The sequence below is a fragment of the Hemicordylus capensis genome, chromosome 4, assembly GCF_027244095.1.
Source record: "Hemicordylus capensis ecotype Gifberg chromosome 4, rHemCap1.1.pri, whole genome shotgun sequence".
Classification (NCBI taxonomy): Eukaryota; Metazoa; Chordata; class Lepidosauria; order Squamata; family Cordylidae; genus Hemicordylus; species Hemicordylus capensis.
In genome coordinates, this window is record NC_069660.1 from 269,114,323 (window position 1) to 269,141,720 (window position 27,398).

At 41.4% G+C, this 27,398-nt stretch overlaps 1 protein-coding gene across 28 annotated transcripts in view; it reads right to left on the reverse strand.

Moving 5' to 3' along the window:
• EYA1 (EYA transcriptional coactivator and phosphatase 1) overlaps positions 1-27,398 on the reverse strand; it is a 165,387-nt gene that overhangs the window by 113,116 nt on the left and 24,873 nt on the right. For 18 of the 28 annotated variants that reach the window (XR_008306465.1, XM_053247582.1, XM_053247578.1 and 15 more), the window contains 3 exons: positions 4,303-4,380; positions 2,632-2,701; positions 2,102-2,247 (listed from right to left, as the gene is read on the reverse strand). Coding sequence is in view for 27 of the 28 variants with exons in the window: in XM_053247572.1 (XP_053103547.1) it covers positions 2,102-2,247; positions 2,632-2,701; positions 4,303-4,380 (294 nt within the window). In the remaining variant the exon portion in view is untranslated. Of the gene's footprint in view, positions 1-2,101; positions 2,248-2,631; positions 2,702-4,302; positions 4,381-4,626; positions 4,768-17,998; positions 18,022-27,398 lie in introns of those variants that run through there. The other 10 variants (XM_053247573.1, XM_053247570.1, XM_053247567.1 and 7 more) reach the window with 4 other exon arrangements.

Consider the following 27,398-nt stretch of genomic DNA (forward strand, 5'->3'; position numbering starts at 1 on the left):
TATAAAAATGTCACAGCCAGGTGACAGGCACTGGGCTGTGATTTCTTTCTTTAGGAGCTGCCACATTGGTGACAAACAAGTGGATGAGAAAGACTGAAGGGCCATGGGTGGGTGGAGGAGAGAGGCAGAACAAGTGGTGACCTCTGGTGGCGAATGACTCATATTTCTTGAACACGTTTGCTTAGTTATAGCTCTGCCCCTTATGTCAGTCATTTTGACCAAATCTCCTATGCAATTAGTAATACATTTCAATAAATCAAAGAAGAAAATCAGGTTTAAACAATTCTCAATTTCAGCATTAGGAATATAAACTTCACATGACTGGATCTTAATTTTTGCTTTTCATTCAAAAATAATATAAGAAACCAAAAATTATAATTCGGATAGAATTGTTAAGAGGAACAACAGAACAGGTTACAAGATTATTTTTGGCAGATTTAAGAGAAAGGAAGAGGCTTGTGACTTAATTTTCTTCCTTTGAATCCTCAGGGCACATCTGAAATAGAGTGCTCTTCCTTAGGGTCTCATCCAGACCAAGGGTCTGACTGTTTATGGCAGCTTCCTATGTTCCTATGACGAATCTTCCATGGCTGTGCCAAGGCTTTTTACTTCATGAAAGGGGAAGCACAATATTTGGCAATCTCCCTTTCCTTCTAGAGCTGTCTGTGCCCCCCAAACTACTTTCTGAGAATTGGGGGGCTAGCAGGGAGATCATTTCAGTAGGCCAAAATAATCGAATGACTTCTAGCTAATTAATTACATTATTAAATCTTAGAATATGAGAAACAATAGGACTATATGAAACATGAGAAATAATAGGACTATATGAAAAAATGTTCTAAAGAAAAAACTTCCTCTGTTTTTAGTTGATACAAAATAGACACACACTCAATGGGGCATTCATCTTCTCACATCATACAGATGGTTTGTTGCCATCTATAGTTTTTATAAGACCTTATCTTTAAAATGAAAAAATCTTGCATCCTGGTTAATTGATAGAATTTTTTTAGTTGCTCAAAATGTCTATAATTGATTATTTTGTCCTTCCTCATCACCACCATCCAACAGATTTATCTTCTATTTCAGCATATTCTCTCTTATCAGGGTTGGCAACCATCAACTAACTGGTCAAAATGCGATACCTGTCATGGGATCAGCATTCCAATATTTCTTAGACATGTAATTCAGTATTGGACCATTTAAGTTTCTTCAGACATGATCCACATCAGTGACATTTAACACATACTACAGGACTCTCCCAACCCATGAGGACTGAAAAAATAGCTATGGGCATGCCAATCCCTGTGGTGACTGTAACATCTATATATATTTTCAGACATGAAAATATAATCACTCCACTTCTCCTCCTTTCTCTGGCTGATTTAGGGAGGGAGGAACAAATAAGGGCAATTTTGATGTGAACTAGCTACCTATCAGCATTCAGGTCTGTTTCACAGTAATGGTATTAATCCCTTCATGCCTGAATCTTGCATTTTTCAGATATCAGTATCTTGCCTTTACCCCTGTATGTTGAGATTGGCTAGAAGTCTCCTTGGTGAGATCAGCAGAGGAGTAGAGCAAAGCTTTCAGGGCAGGTTGTGGTTATGCAACATGATTCCAAATGACGCCCTTTCCTGTTAACTTTCCCCCCATAAGTATAAAGCATTTTCTTTGGGACCAGCCAAATATGTCCAATTCAGGACATATTATGATGAGTTATTGACCAGTTGTTGACTACTACTGCTTGTTTTTATTAATGTTTGTTTTAAATAAATCTATGGGATTGTTTTTATGGGAAATATTAAAATATTTCCCATTGGAATGGTACTTCATGGTGCTTATTACATAAAATGTAAAGAAGAGGCACTACTAAACACTCAGAAACACATTTCCAAAATCCTGGAACAGAGCTTTGCTATTTTTTCAGTCCTCAGCTGTCTTCTTAAATGGTTGTGCCATATTATGAATTTTCCTAAGAGGCGGCTCGTTGCTTAGGCGCTGATACTAAAATTAAATCCTGTGTCACTGTTAATATTTCAATCATCAGCAGTTCACAGTTTAATCACAGTCTGTTCAACATCTTCGTAGCAATTTTACTCACCATATGACGGGATTCCATAGGGCTGACCAGGTTGTGGGTATGTTGAATAAGCTGTGGCTTGTTGCATCCCTGTGGTAAACTGCGTCTGCCCATATGCAGCCATAGTTTGTGAAGAAGGAGTAGGAAGAATATGTGGGTATGGTCTGCTATTCGTTGCAAAATGACAGAAAATAGAAATGTCTTTGCATTAGATAGAAACATGCAAATTTTCAGTTAAACTGCATGACAGAATCTAAATCCTTGGCCACTGAGCAACACGAATTAATTATTAATTAAAAAGCAACAACCCTGAAAGTGTATCATTTGACACAGAAAGTGGTTTAATTAATTAATTAATTAAACAAACAAACAAACAAACAAACAAACCAATTTCTATGTCTAAAGATACACTTTCAGGGTTGTTTTTTAAAAATTCAGCCTCTCTCAATGGCAAATTGATTTTAATTATGATTTAACAGATGGATTCAATTATAATTATAAATTAGGTTTTACTGTACTTTTTATTTTTTTTAAAGAAACAGACATCTTACTTGGAAGGGTATATCTGTGGCGGGGAAAACTGGTGAGTTTGTCTTGGGCTGAAGCCACTGCTTCCAATTGCTGCATGGAGGAGAAAAGAAAGCACGTGGAAGAGTAAACACACACACCTAACCCAAATATTATTTTTGCTAAGGGAACTTTAGAAATTTAACAAAGTCTAATTAAATTAAGAGTGCCAAGAAATACTTTACTAGATCCAGGCTAGTGCAACAATTCTCAATATATTTATTACAATTTAGACATTTTCAGTTGCTCCTGAGGGATCATCCATCAAGTATGTCACACTTTTAGGCTTTTTTAAAACACTCATTCAGTCATACTTTGCTCTGTTTAACCAATGCCTGACTCTTCTTTTGTTACACTTCTGTCCCTCACCAAATACATGACACACTTTATGGATAATTCTTAAATGTAAGAAATCAATATATGATAATACATTTCAATCAGAATCTAATTATCTTCTAACCAACTATACTCCTTCCATTTTTTCCAATGACCATAAATGCAATCCAAAGCACCTATGTATAAATGTAGTGGTGGAAAGTAGAAGCCATGGATGTGAGCGCTTTCTTTCTTTAGTATTTCATGACTTATTCCTAAACAATAAGATTGTTTAGCTTTGTGATTCAGGAAAATATTCACTGAATTAAGGAACTAAAATTGGTGTCTCCTAGGACATGTTTGCTGAATATTTTCAGACAGATCTTTGCCAAAAAGAATGGTGTATCAATACTCAGACTGTAAATGTTAAGACAGATATATTATTTTCAGAGCAGTGCAGCTGATCTGGAAACAATCTCATGGCTATCAGCCCAAATGCATCTTTTCTCTGGAGGATCAAGCTCCCCCTTGACCCCCACAAAGGATTTACAAGTTTGCAGCATATGCATGCTGAGGAAAGGACTGATTGGCTGGAATTCACAACGTCATCAAGCAAGCTCACCCTGCAACACCTGGGGCAGTTTTGCACCTCTTAATAAGGTGATAAATGAGCAGATAAATGAATAGAATTACATTTAATTTTTCTTAAGAATTCATTCACTGGTATGTATGTTTGTCATTTAGATTAAGAAGCTAGGAAGGAGCATGGTTTTCAGAACAGCTGAAGAAACTATAGTAAGTTCATTTCGTTGTTGTTGTTATATATCCATACCTGCCAACATGTCCCTATTTTCTCAGCTGAATGAGAAAATAGGGACATGTTGGCAGGTATGTATGTCTTCACACAAAGTTAATTATATGATGATGCAAAACTGCCTTTGGATATTCCAATGAAATATTTTTTAAAAAAATATATACATGGCAAATGCCAGCATTAATAGACCTATATTTCAACTAAGAAGTTTGAGGAAAACAAAATCTACACAAATTGCATGGGAAATGGGGCGGGGGGCATCCTTAATTTCAAAATAGACTTTACAGCTAGCAGATAGCAACAGCTACCACTTAAAAGAACACATGAAGATCCACACTGCAGACTTTACTCAGAAAAAAAATGTTCATTTCTAAAACATACAACACAAAGATTTTTCTGATGGATACCATATTTATGCTGTTTTAAACCACCTAGCAGAAGTTTGGAGTGGTATACAGATTTGAAAAATAAGAACAAATAAATGAAATATTTATGCCCAGTTATTTAGTATGTGTTAATTTCTTACCTGATCCTGAAAAACTGTCTAAAGACCCGTCTGCTGTTGTAGTAGCAATTTCACTGCTGCTCATTGGCTCTGTTTTAACTAAAAAATACAAATATAATACATTCTATGTACTCTAATACTTATGTACAAACACCCACACATACATGCAACGCACACACACATGCTGACTACTTAGGTCATAAATATAATTCAAAATTTGCACAACAACACGTTTTAGTGAGAAAAAACTCCTTTTTGACATTTTATATATTAGTTAGAAAAGATACACCAAAACAGATACTGCTGTCTAGTCTAAAACGAGTAAAAGCCATTAGTCTCATTTACTTTTGTCCTCTGAGCTATGTATTCTGCAGCATCTTTAGTGTTACCGACTTTGCACACTCCTGTTCTCTCTGACTGTCCCAGATTGTAGTTTGGCTTATGTGATTTAACTGAGTGGAAAAGGGGGTAATCAATAGTCCTGCACTGGGACAGAAAATTGGACTTGATTAGACACTTGTCCAGAAAAAAACCCCTATGATTAAAAAAATTGAAACTCAAATACATCACAAACAAAATACTGCAGACATTGTTAATATTAGCACTAAAAATAGTTAAATGAATAAAGTACTGTATTACAGAAATTACAGAAAAAGCATGCTTCTTTCCTCCCATTATATATCCAGAGATCAGTTCTTCCAAGTTTTTGGAATTCAGGAGGTCTAATCCTCCAGCAATACCAAGGCCTTTAATTCTTCAAAAATACCAACAGGAAAACAAAAGCCACTTAGCTGGATATGCCCAGTAGCTATGCTATTGTCTTAGACAACATAGCGTACCCTGCTGTACTGTATTGCTGCATACATTTGGTTAAGCAATCATGTATGTGCAATGTATTGCAAGGTAAGAGTTGTGGGGGATCTGCTGGTTTCATTTCCAAAGCAATCACAAGGGTAAAGACTTTGATTTTAAATATGAAAGTGATTTTAACACACATTCTTCCCTGAATACAAATGCCTGGGAATGAAACAAATTTGTGTTGAAATAACCCAGATATTCTAGTAATCTAAAACTCTGCCAAAGCCTAGCAGAAATTAGGTCCACTCTTTAGAATATTGTCCTCCCCCCGCCTTCTAAAGCTACTGCTGTGCAATGATACTTCTCTGGGAAAAGAATATCTCCCTTCCCTTGCCCTACCCATTCGCTATGATCAGGAGAGGAATCATAACTCAATGGAAGAGCCCATGCCTTACATGCAGAAGGTCCTAGGCCATCCCTACATAAAGGATGTGCTTGAACGGGTTCAGCGCTTCCTTCAGGAAACACCAAACTGGCTCAGGCGCCCGCATACAAACCAGCTGGGCAGGGCAGGGACTGGTTCCTTTAAAAAACAGGTAAGCAGGCTCCACTGCTTTTCCAGGAGTGGCGCTTGCTTCCCAAAAGGCTGTGTGCAGCTGCAGCGCTGCTCCCAGATGCCTGCATGCTGACTCCATGCTTAGGCAGCTAGGAGTACGCGCTGCAGCCACACGCAGCCTTTTGGGAAGCGAGCACCGCGCCCAGAAAAGTGGTGAGGTGGCAGCGGATCAGGTAAGGACCTGCTTACCTGTTTTTTAAAGGAACTAACCCCCACCCCACCCATGGCTGCCCAAGTCGGTTTGGGCACATCCTTATGCTGCATATCTTGATAAGGCTTGCAGACCACAGCCAATGAGTGTAAACAATACTGAGCTAGACAGATCAAAGGTCTGATTCCATATAAGGCAGCTTCCTATATCACTGACACCATCATCATTCAATAGGGATGTGTAAACTGGCTCGCACTCAAGTCAACTGGGGTCAAGCCAAATGGAGGCAGCTCGGTCCAGCAGTGAGCCGAGCCAACCCCACCCCCTCGCAAGCCGGCTTGAGGGCCATACTTGTAAAGGGGAATCTAGCAATACTTGTAAATCTAGCATACTTATAAAGGGGAATCTACATGGGTCAGTCTGGAGCCCATTCTGAGACTTTTTATATGTGCAGAGAGGCCCAGAAAGGACTGCAGACTGGCCCATGAAGTCATTTGGGAGGCAGGAAGGGATCTGGAAGGAGCTCCCACTGCACTTGCTTCCTCCATCCACAGCCACTGCGGCCACCACCTCCCCATCCCACTGCGCAGTGTCAAGGTTTTTAAATGTAAAAGGGGGAACTTGCCGCTCGCCCCCTTCTCCAGCAGCCCTTTACTTATAAAGGGGAACCATTGCTAGATTCCCCTTTACATGTATGGCCCTTGAGCCATCTTTATGGCTGGACTTGGACTGGGCTCATTCCAGCCGAACCGAGCCACCTGGAGGTCCAGATTCAAACAGAACTGGGCTGGCCAGTTCTGTACACATCTCTATCTTTCAACCTTGTATGTGTTGGTGACTTCTTGTTACAGGCCTAACTTCTGAATGATCAGTAGACAGAATCTTATAAATGCATTTGCCATTCAAACAATTTCCATATTAAATCTCAATATTGATTACTAAAATACTACTTTGGCAGAACTGAACTAATTTTAAAATAGATTGCCAACTTCATTTATATAACTTGTCCATGCAATGCTTCTTTTTCTATATGATACATTCTAATTTCTCCCATTTTACACCTATATTCTTCATTTCCCATTTTACCCATATTTACTCAAAAGGAAGCAGACCCTGAATTTAAGAAGACCTCCCCATCCCATTTCTAACTTCAAAGAACCTAGTCTTCGATTCAGGTAATTACTGTATTCCACACCAAATTCATAGTTGCTAAAGCACCTGAAAAAAAGTAACATCTGCCCCTTCCATGGGAATGCAGTTTGTAGTACATTAAGAGAAGCAAGTTAGTATGAAGTAATTAGAAAAGTCGTTGACCTGTCCATGCCAACAGGATAGGAAGAATCCTTATTCATTAAATTCATGAAGCAGGCGGTGTGGAGGGGGGGAGTATGGATATAACAGCTGGGACCTGTCTATTTTATGACCGTGGCCATTCAGGGTGTCCCTAGGTGGCAAGGGGCTTAGAAGTGTAACCAGACAAGAAGATATTCTTCCACACTGGAATTCAAGTTCTGATTTAAAAAGCAAGACACAAATATTCATGCTATTAAGTTCCAGTGTTCTAATATTAAAGAGAAAAGTGTCCCATAATCCACAAGAGAAAATCAATTGCCTTAAATTAATAAAGATGCACATTAACATTTATAATATTGTTTAATAATATTTTCTTCTTTATGCAGAGTGTTGGTAAATACAGAATTAAAGTCAGATTGCATTTAGCTCTTCTCTAGTGAGATTTATTTATTTATTTATTTGAAACATTTAATATACCGCCCACTCCGAAGACCCTGGGCAGTGTACAAAAACATGCAAAGCAAGACAACATTAAAATTACATTCTAAATTAAAAACTAAAGTAACTAACAAAAAAGAAAAAACCAAACAGGTAAACTACAGGGCAAAAGCCTGGCGAAGTCTTCAACAGAGATTTAAAAATCAGTAAGGAAGGGGCTAAATTAATCTGAACGGGAAGGGAGTTCCAGAGAAGTGGGGCAGCAACCGAAAAGGCCCTTTCACGGGTCCTAGCGCTCCAAACCTCTAGGAAATCAGGGACTGACAAAAGGGCCATCTGAGGTGATCTGACCAGATGGGATGTAACTGGATAGGAGAGGCAGGTCTGTAGGTAGACAGCTGCCAAACCCCGCAAGGCTTTGAAGGTCAAAACCAGGACCTTACATTGAACTCGGAAGCGAATAGGCAACCAGTGCAGTGACTGCAGGAGAGGTGTTACCCTGTCATATTTTCTGGCACCCATGATTAGGCGAGCCACTGCATTCTCGACCCATTGTAGTGTCCCAATCAGCGTTTCAATAATCTAAGTGGGAGATAACAAGGGCATGGGTCACAGTCATTAATGCCTGCTGATCAAGGTAAGGGCGTAATTGGCGAATCAGATGAAGCTGGGCAAAAGCACTTCTGGCTGCAGCCTCCACCTGCTGTTCAAGCAGGAGGCATGAGTCCAAAAGGACCCACAAATCACGAACAAGCTCCTTTGGGGGCAGCGCCACCCCATCTAAAACAAAGTTCACATCTGGCTGTTGGCCGGTACGAGGGCTGAGTAAAAGTCTTAGTGGGATTCAGTCTGAGCTTATTTTGATTCATCCAGACCTTAACAGCTTCCAGGCATTGAGTAAACACAGAAACAGCATCCCCAGAATGGTCTGGGATGGCAACATACAGCTGAGTATCATCAGTGTATTGATGAAATCTCACCCCAAACTGGGAAATGACCTGACCCAGTGGCTTCATATAGATGTTAAAGAGGACAGGAGCAAGAACTGAACCCCGGGGAACTCCATAAAGGAGCTGCCATGGTCAGACCATCTGTCCTCAGTGCATACCGATTGGACACACCCGCTAAGGTAAGAACGGAACCACTGTAAGACAGTGCCCCCGATACCCAACCCACGCAGGCAGTCGAGAAGGATAGCATGATCAATAGTGTCAAAAGCCACTGAGAGATCTAAAAGGACCAAGAGAGGGACACTACCCTCGTCAAGGTCCCGAAGAAGGTCATCTACCAGAGCAACCAGTGATGTCTCTGTGCTATGCTGAGGCCTGAAACCCGACTGATAAGAATTAAGTTAATTAGTTCCGTCCAAGACCCTCTCAAGCTGGGCACATACAACCCTCTCTAACACCTTTGCTACAAAAGGGAGGTTGGAGATCGGTCTATAGATGTCAAGGACCTTAGGGTCCAGGGAGGGTTTCTTCAAGTGAGGGCGAATTATCGCCTCTTTAAGGGCTGCTGACACAAAACCCTCATGTAGCAAGGAGTTAACCAACTCCCGTAGCCAAGAATTAACATTCCCACCAGCTGTTCTAACCAGCCAGGAGGTACAAGGGTCCAGCCAACATGTTGCCGCACCCATAACCAAGAGAATCGTGTCCATATCCTCGACCAACTCAAAGGTGTCCCATGTAACATCACAAGGCAGAATCTCCTCTATCTGATCAAATCCTATAGAAGTAGAGCCCAACGCTAGCCGAAGGTGGGTGACTTTATCAGCAAAGAATCAAGCAAATTGATCACAGCGGCCAGGTTGAACATCTACCAGATTCACTCTCCTAAGAAGGTAGAGGGTAATCCGGAATAAGATCACCGGACGAGAGTCAGCTGATGCTATAAGAGAGGAGAAATAGTGAGATTTCGCCGCTCTTATTGTCCCCGAATATTCCCGAATATGAGCAAGTAATTGCATTTGGTCATCTTTGGCACCAGTTTTCCTCCAATGACGTTCCAAGCGTCTTTTGGTCCGCTTCATCTCCCTAAGCTCCGCAGAGAACCAAGGGAGCCAGGCTCCACGAACCTTAAGAGGATGCTTGGGAGCTATTTCATCTAATAATTTCGTGGCCTCGATGTTCCAAGATTCCACGAGCTGTGTTGAAGAAACGCCTACCATATTTAAGGAATGTCCCAAAGAGCCTCCTGGAATCTGACAGGATCCATAAGGCACCTGGGGCGGACCATCCATGTTGTAATGCTGTCCCGGTGGAGACAGGGGGTCGCTATAATCTGCATATTAACCATGGTATGGGAGAGATGACAATATCTCCCATGACCAGATCCACCTGCCATTGCCCCGAGAGATAAACCAAGTCCAAGGTATGTCCACCCACGAGTTGGGCCCAAAATGATCTGAGATAAGCCCATGGTAGCCATAGAGCTCATGAACTCCCGGACCATCGAACCCCAGAAGATTGAAATCCCCCAGAACCATAAGTCTAGGGGTTGTACTAATCACCAGCCCTGAAACCAAATCAAGGAGCTCAGAAAGGGCAACAGATGGACAACGAGGAGGTCGATAAACCAGGAGAAGCCCAAGTTTGTAACGTTGATCCAGACTTACAGAAAGACATTCGCACCCAGTCACCTGAGGGGTTGGGCCCCTGATCAAAATAAGATCTTCTTTTAAAATCACGGCAACACCGTCCCCCGACCATGACCTCAGGGATGATGAAACACAGAGAAGCCAGGCGGACACATCTCAGTGAGGGGAACACCCCCATCCGGATCTAACCAGATATTACTAACCGGATATTACTAACCGGATATTACAGAACACTGTAATTATCCGGTTTGGTATGAAAATTTGACCAGCTCATATAAGCACAATTTCCTCAAGAAGTCCCTGCCTGCCCCCCAACTCAGTATATTAAATTAGTTTCTCTGTATTTGCAGTCAGCATTCATCAGAATAGACATCCAAAGCCATCTGCTTTGTAGATTCATATGTAGACAATTTTAATGTTAACCCAATGAAACTTTTACTGATTGTTATGAACTACCTAACCAGATCTGCTGACCAAGTAGCCTTTAATTTTATAATCATCTCTTCTTTGATAAATCAATGCTCTTGATTGTTTTTGGCAAACAATGTGATTGTTGTTCCTTTTTCAGATCTAAAATCCTATCTTTTTCCTGAGTGTATGTGAATTACCACGTGGTTCTCTGCCTTGGCTTTTGCTGTGGAATGAGTGGAGGGCAAGTGAGGCCAAGCTACAATTCCAGGTGAAAATACAATAATGCACATGTGGACAGCACCATGAGCACATATGCAAGCATTACAAGAGTGAACTCTCTGAAAACAGTCAAGGGTGTTTTGTTTTGTTTTGTTTTACTACAGTCAATCAATGCAAAAGTGTTTGCCTTTTCTGCTTGCACTCAGATCTTTCAAAACAAGTTTAGTGCTTTGTCTCCATATGGCTTTCTAGGATTATTTATTATTTTATTTATAGACTGCCTGATATGTGTATCCCTAGGCAGTGTACACAATTTTAAAGTACAGCAACCATAAAAACAACTAAAAATAATTTTAAAAATTGTTTACAGAATAAAAACAATTAAAATATTTTTAAACTGCTTTAATTAAAAGCCTGAGAAAACAGGTGTGGGTCTTTTTAAAGAAATGACTTGACTAGCAAACCAGAGGTTGCCAGTTTGAATCCCCGCTGGTATGTTTCCTAGACTATGGGAAACACCTATATCGGGCAGCAGCGATATAGAAAGATGCTGAAAGGCATCATCTCATACTGCACAGGAGATGGCAATGGTAAACCCCTCCTGTATTCTCCCAAAGACATCCACTGGGCTCTGTGGTCGCCAGGAGTCAACACCGACTCAATGGCAGATGGAGAAGTTCTTATTTTGATAGGGAGTGCATTCCAAAGCACTGGGGCAACCATAAAGAAGGCCTGGTCCTGAGCCACCACCAAAGCCAGTGGCAATTGTAACTTGGCCTTCCCATATGAGCTTAATAGGCAGCAGGGTTCATGGCAGAGGAGGTACTCTTTTAAAAATACCCTGGGCCCAAGCCATTGAGGGCTTTATAGTTAATAGCCAGCACTTTGTATTTTGCTCTGAAACGTATTGGCAGCCAGTGCAGCTCTTTTAAAATTGGAGTTATATGAACTCTTTGAGTTGTACCAGAGACTAGAGACCAATCTGGCTGCCGCATTCAGCAACAAATGTAGTTTCCAGACTATGTACAAAGGCAGACCTACGTTGAGCCCATTATAGTAGTGAAGCCGAGAGGTTGCCAGCATATGTAACACTGTTTGAAGGTCACTTTCCTTCAGAAATGAGTGCAGTTAACTATCAGCTAAAGCTGATAAAAAAAGTACTCCTAGCCACCACCTCAATTTGAGAAACCATTTTCATCAACACCGAACTTTGAAACATTGAAACCCTTTTCATCAACATTGTTGGGAAAGACTGAAAAAGGTAGGGCATGTTGCATTACTAGGTTCTGAATTCTGCACAATCCCACACAACTTGGCTACACTGATGACAATGGGGGACAAAGGCACTCCTCAACAAGGGTGCTATTTATCCTAGGGCTGGCCCGGCTTTCAACAGAACAAGCCACTTTTTAAAGGCTTTATGTGGCAAAATGGCTTATGGTTGTTCTGGGGGCATGAGAGTCCTCAGAGGTAGTTGCTTTTTTGACCATCACCAGATATTTCTCAGAGAGCAGGCTTAATAATAATGATATGGATGTAATAATAATGAATGGAGTAATGAAACTATAGGTTGCTTACCTGTAACTTTGGTTCTTCTAGTGGTCATCTGTCCTTTTACACTGATGGGCTTTGCGCCTGTGCAGAGACCTTGTCAGAACATAACAAGCTCTATTCTCCTGATTTGGGCAGGAACACTGCCCCCAGCTGCTATATGTGGCTGTGCCTCTCGTCAACCCCTCAGTTACAGAGTCCGCCTTCGGTAGACCCAAGCAGGGAGGATGAGAGGGCATGTAAAAGGAAAGATGACCACTAGAAGAACCAAAGTTACAGGTAAGTAACCTGGGTGCTTCAAAGCTCCTGGCCTGGGCAAGGAGCCCAACTTTGCCGGGGAGACCAATACCCCAGCCATTTCCAAAGTAGGTACCGAGGACGGTACTGAGTCCGTTTCAGTCTGTGCTAAAGTGGAAGGAGCAGAGTCTGGTCACTCCATCGCAGCCAATGAAGACATTTTCAATGTTCACTTCAACAACAAAGCCTCCGACAAATGGAGTGCTAATTCCCACAGGGAGGCGTGCAAGCAAGAAGCCCTATTTTTCCGAGCCTGCTTCATAAGTTTTTGGCAATGGGAGCATAAAAATGCCATGAAAAATATGCAACTATGCGAAAAGAAAAAGATAATGAGGCATGAAAAGAATTAGCAGGAGAAAAAACAACAAATAGAACTAATTATAACAATACTTTTCTTTCTACTCGTTGCAGAGCCAGCGATTCCACATCTACTGAAGCGCGGACGATGAACAGTGAGAGGATGAGGAGAGGCGCAGCCGCATATAGTGTCTAGGGGTGGGGTTCCTGCCTAAATCAGGAGAATAGAGCTTGCTAGGTTCAGATGAGGTCACTGCACAGGCGCAAAGCCCATCAGTGTAAATAACGTAGACAATGTCGAAGAACCTTTCCCTGCCTTTTACATCAATACTTCATATTACCTTCCATGGAATGTAAAAAGTTTAGACTACCCATGAAAGAACTATTGCAAGACATTTGGAATGCAGGAAGAAAAGAGACTTAGACCTGAGACCATAGGTTGCTGACCCTTACCGTACTATAATTATTATTTCAGTTTGTACATCACTCCTTCTCAAGTTCTCAAGTAATTCCCAGGAAACTATTTTTAAAAAATGATTTAATATTTTTTTAAATTCTATTTTATATCAATATCTGGCCAACATCCAGAGGCTGTTCTCATGCAAAGACAAAACTGGGATAGTGAAGCCAAGCCCAGTCTTGCCCAGGCATGAGAATCAATGGGATCACACCCGATCCTGGCGGTGCCTTGGTGTCAAGCCCACCAAGGCAGCCTGCCTTTTAATCAGGGTTAGAGAGTGAGTGCTCTCTTAACCCCATATTTTGGATCTGCCAGGCCCAGCTGCTTGCAGCCAGGCCTGTAAGACTGGCAGTGCATTAAGGGAATTACAGGGGTGGAGCGATGCTTCCCGGCATCCTGACCCTTCGGAGAAGTCAGCTGCACTTCTAGGTGCGCAATCTCCATGCCCAGACTAACAGAGAGTATCGTCTGCAGGGGAGGAAAGCTTTTTGAGCCCCTGCCCCTTCAAGCCCTTTCTCAAGGTCCCTTTCTCTCTCTCTCCCAGTCAGGGGCATAACAAGGCTGGAGTGGGCCCAGAGACAAAATTTTAAAATGGGCCCCTCATTGATACACACAAACACACTTCACAATATATAGCCATGTGACTTGCCTCTGGGGGGCCCCTCAAGGCGTGAGGGCCCCCAGGCAGCCTCCTTCCCTTGCCTAATAGTAGTTACGCCCCTGCTCCCAGTCTAACAAAATGCTACTGCAATGACACTGCACATAGAAACTGGACTTCCAAAAAGCTTTCGACAAAGTTCTTCATCAAAGACTGCTGAGAAAACTTAGCCGTTGTGGGATAAGGGAACAAGTACATGGGTGGATTGCTAAGTTGGTAGAAGGAAAGGAAACAAAGGTTAGAGATAAATGGAGAGTTTTTCACAAAGGAGGGAAGTAAGAAGTGGGGTCCCCCAGGGATCTGTACTGGGACCGGTGCTTTTTAATTTATTCATAAATGATCTAGAAGTAGAGGTAAACAGTGAGGTGGCCAAATTTGCAGATGATACCAAACTCTTTCGGATAGTGAAATCTAGAATGGATTGTGATGAGCTCCAAAAGGATCTCTCCAAACTGGGGGAGTGGGCGACAAAGTGGCAAATGCGGTTCAATGTTGGCAAGTGTAAAGTGATGAACATTGGGACAACCCCCCCCCCCCAACTTCAAGTATACACTGATGGGATCTGAGCTGTCGGTGACTGACCAGGAGAGGGATCTTGGGGTCGTGGTGGACAGCTTGTTGAAAGTGTCGACTCAATGTGTGGGCACTGTTAAAAAGGCCAATTCCATGCTAGGGATCATTGGGAAGGGGGTTGAAAATAAAACGGCTAACATAATAATGCCCTTATACAAAACTATGGTGCGGCCACACCTGGAGTCCTGCGTACAGTTCTGGTCACCACATCTAAAAAAGGACATTGTAGAACTGGAAAAGGTTCAGAGGAGGGCAACCAAGATGATCAGGGGTCTAGAACACCTTTCAAATGAGGCAAGGCTACAACACCTGGGGCTATTTAGTTCAGAAAAAAGACAACTGTGGGGAGACATGATAGAGGTCTATAAAATCATGCATGGTATGGAGAAAGTGGATAGAGAGAAATTCTTCTCCCTCTCACATAACACTAGAACCAGGGTTCATCCCATGAAATTGATTGCCGGGAAATTTAGGACCAGCAAATGGAAGTATTTTTTCACACAATGCATAATCAACTTGTGGAATTCTCTGCAACAATATGTGGTGACAGCCAACAACCTGGATGGCTTTAAGAGGGGTTTGGATAACTTCATGGAGGAGAGTTCTATCAACAGCTACTTGTCGGAGAGCTATATGCCACCTTCAGCCTCAAAGTCAGGATGCCTCTAAGGCAGGATGCCAGTTGCAGGGGAGTAACAGCAGGAGAGAGAGCATGTCCTCAACTCCTGCCTGTGGCTTCGAGTGGCATCTGGTGGGCCTCTGTGTGAAAGAGGATGCTGGACTAGGTCGGCCTTGGGCTTGATTCAGCAGGGCTGTTCTTATTTTATGTACACTACAAGTCAGGAACAGTCTTCATCAATCTCCCCTCTGAAGCAGACTATGACTCCTGAAAATATGTCCATTATAGCCCTGAAGGGACATATTTTAGAGATTCACACCAGCTTCAGAAGAAAGGGGAGATAAATGAAAATGGCCTCTCTCCCCAGGACCGGTACAGTATTCATAGCATGAGTGCTGAATCTGCCTATATATAGGCTAGTATATATTTCTATTTTGATCAGTACACAAGATTCTGAATGGAGATGACATAAACGTTCACAAAACAGATGTTACAGGTATAATATACAGGTATATTAGAGCCAGCATGGTGTAGTGGTTAGAGTGCTGGACTAGGACCGGGGAGACCCGAGTTCAAATCCCCGTTCAGCCATGATACTTGCTGGGTGACTCTGGGCCAGTCACTTCTTTCTCAGCCTAACCTACCTCACAGGGTTGTTGTGAAGAGAAACTTAAGTATGTAGTACACCATTCTGGGCTCCTTGGTGGAAGAGTGGGATATAAATGTAATCATCATCATCACCATCACAATCTGTTGTTTGTAATCGCCATGACTCCACTTTCACAAATACTAAACAAAACAGGCCTCGGATACCAAACATCTCAAACATCAAGTCAAATAAACCATCTGCTGTACATGGACGATCTGAAGTTGTATGGAAAGTCCCAGTCAGAAATCAAATCACGGCTAAACACTGTCTGTATAATCAGTAGCGATATAGCAATGGAGTTTGGACTAGACAAGTGTGCCGCATTAATAATGAACAGAGGGAAAATAACAAAAACAGAAGGAATAGAACTGCCCAATGGAAGCAACATCAAGAACCTGGAAGAGAAAAAACATTACAAATACTTGGGCATTCTCCAGGCTGATAACATCGCACACACTGAAGTTAAAAGAAAAAATGGAAGTGAATACATCAGGAGAGTTAGAAAAATCCTCAAGTCCAAACTCAATGGCGGGAACACCATACAAGCCATAAACACCTGGGCTATACCTATTATCAGATACAGTGCAGGAATAATAAACTGGACCCAGGCAGAGCTAGAGACGCTAGATCAGGCCTGCTCAACTTAGGCCCCCCAGCTGTTTTTGGACTACAACTCCCATAATTCCCAGCCACTGTAGCCAATAGCCAGGGATTATGGGAGTTGTAGGCCAACATCTGCAGGAGGGCCGAAGTTGAGCAGGCCTGAGCTAATCGTAAGACCAGGAAAATCATGACCATCAATCATGCTCTGCACCCCCACAGTGATGTAGACAGGCTATACCTCCCTCGCAGCTCAGGTGGAAGAGGAATGCTGCAAGTCAATCAAACAGTAGAGGAGGAAAAAAGAGGCCTTGAAGAATATATCAAGGACAGTGAAGAAGATGCCTTCAAATGGTCAATAACGAGAAACTATTCAACACCAATGAAACAAAGCAGGCCTACAAGAAAGAACAAGTCAAGAACCAAGCAGAAAAATGGAAAAATAAGCCACTGCATGGTCAATATTTGCAAAATATAACTGGAAAATCAGACATCACCAAGACCTGGCAATGGCTTAAGAATGGCAACTTGAAGAAAGAAACAGAGGGTTTAATACTGGCTGCACAAGAACAGGCACTAAGAACAAATGCAATAAGAGCAAAAGTCGAAAAATCAACCACAAACAGCAAGTGCTGCCTTTGTAAAGAAGCAGATGAAACTGTGGACCACCTAATCAGCAACAGACTGACTACAAACAAAGGCATGACAAGATAGCAGGGGTGATACACTGGAACATATGCAAAAAATACAAGCTACCTGTAGCCACAAATTGGTGGGACCATAAAATTGAAAAAGTGGTAGAAAACGAAGGTACAAAAATATTATGGGACTTCTGACTACAAACAGACAAACATCTGCCACACAATACACCAGATATAACTGTAGCTGAGAAGAAAGAAAAACAAGTTAAAATAATCGACATAGTAATACCAGGGGATAGCAGAATAGAAGAAAAAGAACAGAAAAAAATCACAAAATACAAAGATCTACAAACTGAAATTGAAAGGCTGTGGCAGAAAAAGACCAAAAGAATCCCAGTGGTAATTGGCACCCTAGGTGCAATTCCAAAACACCTTGAAGAACACCTCAACACCATAGGGGCCACAGAAAACACCATCAGCCAATTACAAAAAGGAACTTTACTGAGAGCAGCCTATATTTTGCGACGATATCTATAATAACAGCAACAACATTGATAATAAAATTCAGCCATCCCAGGTCCTTGGGAAGGACTCAATGTCTGGATAAAACAAACCAGTCAATAACACCTGTCTGACTGTGTAAACAACAACAACAATAATAATAAATGCCTTTGATGGAGTACAGAGAGAGTAATAAGAGACATTCTGAAGGGATGAGATATTTGGAAATATCCTTTTCTATTATTTTTGAGAGCAAGCCACCAACCACTGTTATTAAAATTTACAGTTTATCCCAAATGTTTTAAACATAATTTAAACTGAAATGTTGTCACTGTACGTACAATACCTTTCTTAGAAGGGATGCCAACATATACACCAAAAAATTAAGATCGAGAGACTCATACTGAAGAATCTTTAACTAGCAGCTGTATCGATGAAATTCGTAGGAAAGATCTGTAGTAAAAAAAACCACTAGTATAATCTAAAAGTGACATCATAATGTTGTATGTTTCCCCCCATCAGTTATAACTACTGACAATTAGGGCCCATCATACAAAGATGTTTGCCCATAGCACATTACATTTTTAACATAAACTAGAAGAGCTATAATAAGTTGAGAATGAGTAGGTTAGAAAGTTTCAACTATTTTTTTTACTATCAAGATGATTCATTTAGTTCTTGAAAGTAAAATTGTGTCAAATTAAGAAAGAAACTGTTTGCAATGAATGATACACTATATTTTCTCAACAGCCTAAGTTATCTCTCTCGACTGATTATATGTATTTAATTTTTCATATTTTATATGTTGCAGATTTTTTTTTAAACAACCTTATGCAAGAGCATATCTGCAAATGTTCATTATAGGAAAGAGCTGCTTAAATTTTTTTTAGTGGTGCTAGAAACAGTTTTATAAGAAGAGAAACACCTAAGTAATAACTTTTCTTGATTGCGTGTTTGTGTTTCTATATTTTTCTAAAATGCCAAGACAAACATTCTAAAGCATTGTTCCAAATATGGGGAAACACACACACCCACAATGGCAGCTAAACATTTGGTTTAAGTTTTAGAGTTTGTATATTTTGCAGTCTCTGAATAGCAAACCTCATTTATATTGCACAATTTTATCATATCACTACCTTGAAAATGTTTCAGAATAAGCACAAGTGGATAGAACCAGGGAAGCAAGAAGGAATAAAGTGAAATAATAAAATAGAAAAAAGCAATACGATTTAAAAATTAAAGATGATCCAAGTACTGAAATGATCAAGTATCTTATAATCAAATAATTATTTACTAATCCTGATGTAAGCAGCACTGTTTCTGTATAAAATTTTAGCAGTGTGTTAAGAATGCATTAATTCTCCTGTCACTTTAGGATTCTGCTGCCCCTCTATTTAATATGTCAAGTTTTCTCCCTTTTATTCCTCACAGCTCTTGCCAGAAAGTAACATAAATCAGGACACAACAATTCCCAGGCACAAACTTTCCAAGGCACCTGGAAATTTAAGCATGACACCTAAGCCTGGCAATGGACTCCTAAATTTTAAGAGTCTGGCTCCTGAATTTTAGAGTCTGGCTCCTAGAGCCAAAGAAAGTGTGCTGGATCTCAACATATTCACACAAAATGTAGCTCATGAAGGGGACCTTCCCTGCCTACTCCTCACAATTCAGCAGCCAGAACTTCCCAAAAGCCACTTCCAAGGGTCAGCCAACACTTCAGAACAGCAGTGAAGGTGGGGTGGGCTGCAGTACAAAGGGTAAATCCATGGAAATTGAGCTTCTTTCTCAAAACAGGCATTAAACATAAGAGTTCATTTCAGATCCAAAGGTGCTTGACGTGTAGAGGTTATGTTTAGGAAATATATGCCTGGATGATTTTGCTTTGCTAGATTCCACCAAGATTTATGGGACAACCCATGGCACTGTGCCAAGTATTACTATCCACTAAGGATAGTAACTAGAGTCGGAGTCTCTATCAATGCCAAAGCTGTGCAAGAGAAGAGTGCTGGTCTTGGGTTTAGCAGTGGGTCTGATAACAATCCAAGTACAGGATGTTTATTGGCTACTTGTCCCTCTGTGCAAGAAGCTGGGAGGGCAAATAGCTCATTGTCAGGGTTAGAAACCCCAATTTGGAGAGGAAGTTGGTTGTGAGACAATCTGTGCTGGAGGAATGATGAGTACTAAAATCATTGTTTTGGGGCAGATGAAAACAAGATCTCTGGTGGGTTTTCCAGGTTCTTCAAGACCCCCCAGCTATTTTTGGACTACAACTCCCATGATTCCCAGCACAGTGGCCAATAGCCAGGGATTATGGGAACTGTAGGCCAACATCTGCAGGAGGGCCGAAGTTGAGCACCCCTGGGGAATGATAAAACTCAGCTGACAAATGCTATTATAATAGAAGCAATACCCACTTCTATGCAGTATTGTTTATCACATACAACCCTTTAAAACAAGGCTCCATTTTAGAGCACCATCCTGATAATGATGGTCAACCAGATGCTTCTGAGGCCAAAACACAGGACATGAAAGCAACAACAACCCTCTTCCATTGTATATGAACAGCAAAGTGACTGGCATCTAGACTAAGTTACTCAATAATACTACTTAGGTGTCTATTTTCAAAAGAACTACTTAGAGTAATTCAGACTCAATAAATAAGGCCTCTATACTTGTATAGGGCCAGTTGAATAACCTCCATCTCCTGCATAGCATCCCTCCAGTGGCTGTTGCTAGTATCTATGTTATGCTTCATTTTTAGCTGTGAGCCCTTTGGGGATATGGAGCCATTTTAATTTATTTATTCATATGTAAACCGCTTTGGGAACTTTTGTTGAAAAGCAGCATATAAATAGTTGTCATATTCATTTTCGTAATTATCATAGCTTCTGACAGATCTACAGTATTTTTGTTTAAATTGGTCTAGTCCCCCTTCAAAGCCATCTGAGCCTTGGTCATCATCACTACATTTTGTATCTGGTGAATTCCATAAGTTAATTATATGTTGTGTACGGGAACAACTTTGATTTGTCTCTTCTGAATCTACTTCTGATAAATGTGATTTGGTGACCCAGATTTCTACTGTTATGCAAGCTGTTATAGAACAGAAGCTAAGACCAAAACAATGAACTGGGAAGTCATGTTGAAACTCACTTGTAGACAAAAACTTACTAAAAAGTATTAGGTAGGCATATCATTCAGCCTCAGTTCCCATTCCATCTTCAATATGGATATAATAATACTTGGGTGCTGGAGAAAATTTTTAAGTAAATCATGGACAGCCAGGAAAACAAACAAATATATCATAGAACAAATCAATCCAGAATTTTCACTTGAGGCACAAATGACCAGGCTCAAACTATAAAACTTCAGACACATTATGCAAAAACCCAGCTCCCTTGCTGGGGAAAGTTGAAGGAAAGAGAAGAAGAGGATGACCAGCAGCCAGGTGGATGGACTCGATTACGACAGCAATGAATGCACCACTGAGAGATCTTAAAGGCTGAGTTGAAGACAGATCATCCTGGAGAGAATCTATGTGGTTGCTAAGAGTCGACACCAACTTGACGGTACTTAGTCAATCAAATCAATCAATACTGACCCACCTTACAGAACTCTTGCAAGGATTAGAAGATAATGTACATGGAATGCTGAACACTCTAGAAAACACTATCTATCTATCTATAATATATGTATATATATTATCTTCTATCTATATACAATTCTCTTAAATGTACCCGTTGCTAATCCAATGCGTGGCAGCTCATGCAAGAGTTCGCCAGCCAGATAACAACAGGGATGAATGGGCTGGCTGGGGGGGAGAAACCGGTCATGGGGGTGAGTAGGCAGGCAGGCAGGGGATAAACCGGTGATGGGGGTGGGTGGGCAAGAAACCGGCGAAGGGGGGGAGATGGGTTTGACGAGGAGAAACCGGCGACGGGGGTGGGCGGGCAGTTGGCCACCAGGAAAGAAAGCAGTGGTGACTGGGAAGAAAATGGAAGTTGGGGGGGATCAGCCATGGGGAGGGGGAGGCCAGTGGCTGGCAGGGGAAGAAAATGGAGGCTGCTGAAAACTAGAGGTGCAGATGCTCTGCACCCGGCCCAGCTAGTACTATATAAAGCTATCATTAATTTTTTATTTCTTGTTTACATAGTCAGACAGGTGTTATTGACTGGTTTGTTTTATCCAGACATCGAGTCCTTCTCAAGGACCTGGGATGGCTGAATTTTATTGTCAATTGTTATAGATATCGTCGCAGAATATAGGCTGTTCCCAGTAAAGCTGCTTTTTGTAATTGGCTGATGGTGGTGTGATGATGATGATGATGATGATGATTCGGAATGAACAATTATTATTACAAATTTAAAGTTCTCTCTAGTTACTCTCCACACGATTTAAAATTACATATTATAGCATGGACCCATTTAATTGTCTTTTGTCTGAACTAAAAAGCTGACAAACACCTTAGCCTTTCCTCTGAAATGAAGTGAAATTGCTTCAGCGACTTGATTACTATGGCTGTCTCTTTTTGCAGAAGATCCTTGCTATATGATATCCTTAGGATGATCAGAACTATATTCAGTGTTCCAAATACAGCCAAACCATAGATTTATATGAATGCATTATGACACCGGCCACTATATTTTTTACTTCCCTCCTTAATAACCCTTAACATAAATTTTGCTTTTTATCAGTATTACTGAATTCCAAGTTGACATTTTCCACTAGCTAGCCACCCTGATGCCAACATCTCTTTCTTGTTGATTCACAGCCAGTACACACCCAATTTGGGTGAGGTTCTGTGAAGCCATTGGGTAAGGTTTGCTTTAGAGCTGTTTGAATCAGCCCTGCTTAAATTCAGGGATCACCTTGGCACTTTGGGGAGGTTCCAGTTATCTTCAGCTGGGCAGAACTGTGCTTTGGGCTGAGCCTCCAGTCTTCCAAAGCTCTGCTTCAGCAACTCACCCCCACTCTTAACTTTCAACTCTAAAAGTACTACTTACAGGACCAGGAAGGAGGCAATCTAGGCTACTTTTCTATATCTTCGCTCCAGTCAGTGAAGGAAGATATAGGGCTGCAGCCCTCAAGGGCATATTTTCGGGTGGCTCAGATAGCTTCCTAGGGAAGGGGAGGTTGTCAAAAATTGCCTCTTCTCTGTGCATGGTGTAGTTAGCCTGGAAGCGCTCTTAGTCTGCTCCCCTTGCTGCACTGGTATTTCCTTTGATAAGCACTGAATCTTATCACATTGAATTCTCTTACACTGAATTTTGCACTGCATTTGTATTTCCTAGAAATGATTATCTAGCACCTTAAGTGGCGAAGCGGGGAAATGCTTGACTAACAAGCAGAAGGTTGTGGGTTTGAATCCCTGCTGCTACTATATCTGGTAGCAGCAATATAGGAAGACGCTGAAAGGCATCATCTCATACTGTGCAGCAGGAGGCAATGGTAAACCCCTCCTGTATACTACCAAAAAGACCTACAGGGCTCTGTGGGCTCCAGGAGTCGAAATCAACTTGACAGAACACTTTACCTTTACCTTAGAAAATATTAAGATTACTTAAGAGTGCCTGGCAGTTATGGGTGTATGGAAGAAAAATGAAAAAAATCCACAAATTCTGGATTTGTGGGCAACAAGGCATATCTCATATTATTCTATGATGTTAAGATATGTCTGCCCTTAAAATCTGATTTAAATTGTCTTGTTTAAATCAATCCACCCGGAGGCTGAGATATAGCACTGTTTGCTATGCTATAACTCAGTGTAGTGACCAACCAGCCCTTCCCTAAAGAGTTAACTGGAAATGAACCCTATCTTGACTGACAGGCTAGTGAACTCCAGTTATTAGCCAATCAGCACACCAGGTAGGTGGGACCTAGAGGGCCATTAGGGTGAAGAGAAGAATTCCTTTGTTAGAAGGAGCTGGCTGGAGGACCAGAGAAGATGTGGCTATGAGGTCTGGGTGCAGGAAAATCTCTCTGCAAATCTGGGGAAGCCAGGAGGAAAGAAAACTTGAATCCTCTACCATGCTTTGGTGAGTTCAATAATAAAAGGAAGCCAGGGCTTTTGGCTTTGGGAAATAATCTAGGGAAATGTTCATTTAGTCAGACTTGACGTTAGACTTTTGTTTTCTTTTGTGTGTTTTGTATATCCCTGAAACTGTTCTAGGATTGTTTACCTGTAATGTAACTAAACTAAAAAACACTAGCCTTCACCCATCCAGCCAGGGTGTTGTAAAAGACTCTGTAAGCTTTTTAAAGGTGCTTTTGCATCCCTGTTCCTTGCAACTGATCCTGTTCCTTGCAACTGGGGTGCTTTTTGAAGTATTCTTGTAACCATGGAGTGTTTTTACCTGTAACTAAAAGCTGAGAGAGCCTCAGGCGGCAGCAGTCTGTAGCCTTTGAATAAAACCTTTTTCTTTCTTTCTTTCTTTTTTGGTCCTTTGCATTTTACAAGCCTCTCTGGGTGAATTTTTGGCTCAGGAGAAAGGGTGGGTTTTTTTACTATGATGCAAGCATGCCTGTCTTCGTCCAATTGGATCAGTTTTCTCACCACGTGTAGGCTTGCACATGGAAGGTTTTTGCGTTTAGCTTAAAGCAACATAAAGGGAGTTTTCCCCTGGGATTTCTACCCCAAGCCCAGGGAGGGTCAAGCTCTGTGATAAAGTGGGGTGGTGGTGGCAACCATTTTTGAAACTACCAGAAATACAGGAAAGTAAGGGAAAGCCTTACTTGGAAAGCATAGAGGGGATGATTCAGCATTTTACTTCCCCTCATGTGAGCTTGCTCTGAGACAAAGAATTTAAGCCACTACACTCAGACTAATAGTTTAAAAATAACATACATATATATATGCATGCAACTGAAGGAGAAATCTTCCTGCTCCACATGGATTGCTGGTGAAAACATTTTCGTATTCGATAGGGAGCTGCATGTATCATCCATTAGTATGACATGACAGGTGCACTCAGACTAAATGAGTTAAGGTTTCTAATGCAGTAGCAACCTGAATACTTATTGTAGAGTACTATACGTAACCACAATGCGACCACTCTAGCATAAAAGGCTTGTGGATTACAAACATAGCCTGTGATCTTCCCATTGTTCTCCCAACAGAGACCACATGCATTTCAGTATACTTTATATGAACAGAAATATTAGTTGTCGCTTCAAAATAAATTGTTGAATGATTCCTTTATAGAGTAATTCTGAACTAATGTAGTTCTGGTAGCAGTAAACTTGGTGCATGCTGAGCAACAAACAAAATGGGCAAAGATACAAAAAAGCTGCAGGAAAAAAGCACACCAATGACATTTGGGAAGGGGCACAATGTATAAGTGTTTCTGTGAAAATGCTAGAAGTCTTCAAGCCAAGATGGGACAGCTGAGATGCTTAGCTGCAAATGAGAACACAGTGGGCATAATGGAAACCTGGATGAATGGAGAGAACCACGGGGATACTATTATTCCTGGATACAAACTCTATGGAAAAGACAGGGAGGGTTGTATTGGGGGTGGTGTAGTTCTGTTTGTCAAAGAGGGTATAGAATCCAACATACTACAAAACAGGAGCACTGGACTCCAATCACTGAGAGAAGTAATGGCAGTCCTTCGAAGTAACTGAGTACTTGGGACATATACTGACCTCCTAATCAAAATACTGAGGGTGATCTTGAGATGGAGAAAGAAATCAAGGAAGTATCTAAGAAAGCATTGTGATAATGAGTAACTTCAATTACCCTGATGCAGAATAGGCAGATCAGGGCTGTGCAATGTCAACCCTCCAGCAGCTGTTTGACTAAAACTCCCATCATCCCTGATCAGTGTTTCTTCTAAGGTGTGTGCGTGTGCGCACACTCACACTTTTTTTATGTCAGTTTTAGATCCCGTTTAAGTTTAATCAGGAAGGCTCCATTCTGCATATACATGTGCACACACTGCCTTGATACTGCCACCCAGAACAAAATTCATTCCACACACAGATGAAAACAATTAGAGAGAACACTGTCCCTGACTATAGGCCACTGTGGCTGGGGATGAATGGAAGTTGAGGTCCCACAAAAGCTGGAGGGCTGAAGTTGTGCAGCAATATGGTAAATTCATGTCTGTGTTATTCCAAAGAGACCAAGTTTCTAGATACCCTGAACCAAGGGCAAGCAACCTTGGCTCTCCAGCTGTTGATGAACTACAACTCTCATAAATAAATTGTGGTTTGGGATAATGGAAGTTCAAAAACAGCTAGAGAGCCAAGGTTGCCTACCCCTGCCCTAACACTCCTAGAACAACTGGACATGGAATTAAGTAGTTACTAGGGAGATGGCCATGGTAAACCCCTCCTGTATTCTACCAAAGACAGCCACAGGGCTCTGTGGTCACCCAGAGTTGACACCAACTCGATGACACACTTTACCTTTAGGGGAACATGACCCTAAACATGACCTTGACTTAAGTCTCAAGTGATGCCCAAGACCTCCTTTGAGATGTAAATACTGTTGAACTGATAGAGAACAGTGGCCACAGTGCTATCCAGTTGAACACTGGATCTCCTCGCCTGCCCACCCCCACAAGACAGGGGAGTAACTACTATTAGGCAAGGGGAGGCGGCTGCCTGGGGGGCCCCACGCCTCGAGGGGGCCCCCAGAGGCAAGTCACATGACTATATATTGTGAAGTGTGTGTGTGTGTGTGTGTATCAGTGAGGGGCCATTTTGAAATTTTGTCTCTGGGCCCACTCCAGCCTTCTTACGCCCCTGCCACAAGATCTGTATTGGGACTGATAATGTTTTTTACATTGTTCCTTAATGATCTAAAGTTGAGGTATGCAACCTATTCAAGGCAATAAGAAACAAAACAAATTCCAAAGAGCTATGAAAGTGTCTCTCTAAACTGAGAAATCCTTTTGTAACTCCGGCTCCAAGATATAGATTTGCAGGAGGAGTCCGCACGGCTACCCAAGGGAATATACTTAGGTTCTCAGACTTTTAACTATAAACCTGGGTGACTCTGGGCCAGTCACTTTTCTCTGAGCCTAGCCTACTTCACAGGGTTGTTGTGAAAGAGATACTTAAGTATGTAGTACACCGTTCTGGGCTCCTTCGAGGAAGAGCGGGATATAAATGTAATAATAATAATAATAATGATAATGATAATAATAATAAACCGGCTGAATATTTAGACCAGATCTTGGTACCAAAATTTAGGAGATTTTTGACCCTCGCGCGATTGAACGTTCTCCCTTCGGCAGTACTTGATGGTAAATTCAAACAATTTCCTTATGATCAGTGCTGTTGCCCCTGAGGCTCAGGGGATATAGGAGTCTATCACTGTTGTTATTCTTTATTGCCAATTTTATAAGGACACTCGCACCAAATGTATTGCTCCTATTTTAGCCATTTATCCTGGTCACACAGACCAATTTTATTTGGAAATTATGCTGACCAATTTTAAACCTGAAATTTCAGATAATGTGGCAAAGTTCTGTTTCATGGCATCAGAGCTCCATAAAGACTGTATTAGTAATTTGAACAGTTTATGATTTTGTAAACTTTGAAATTTCTTGAATTTTCTTATTAATGCTATTAATATTGTTTGTTAATCTGGTCTATGACCGCAATAAACGTATTACTTACTTACTTTTGTAACTCTTTGCAATCTGTTTTGGTTTCTACCACCCTAAATAGATTGCCTACCCCAACTCCAGATCATTAATGAACAATCTAAAATCTTGTTGCCGTCCAAGCCACTAACA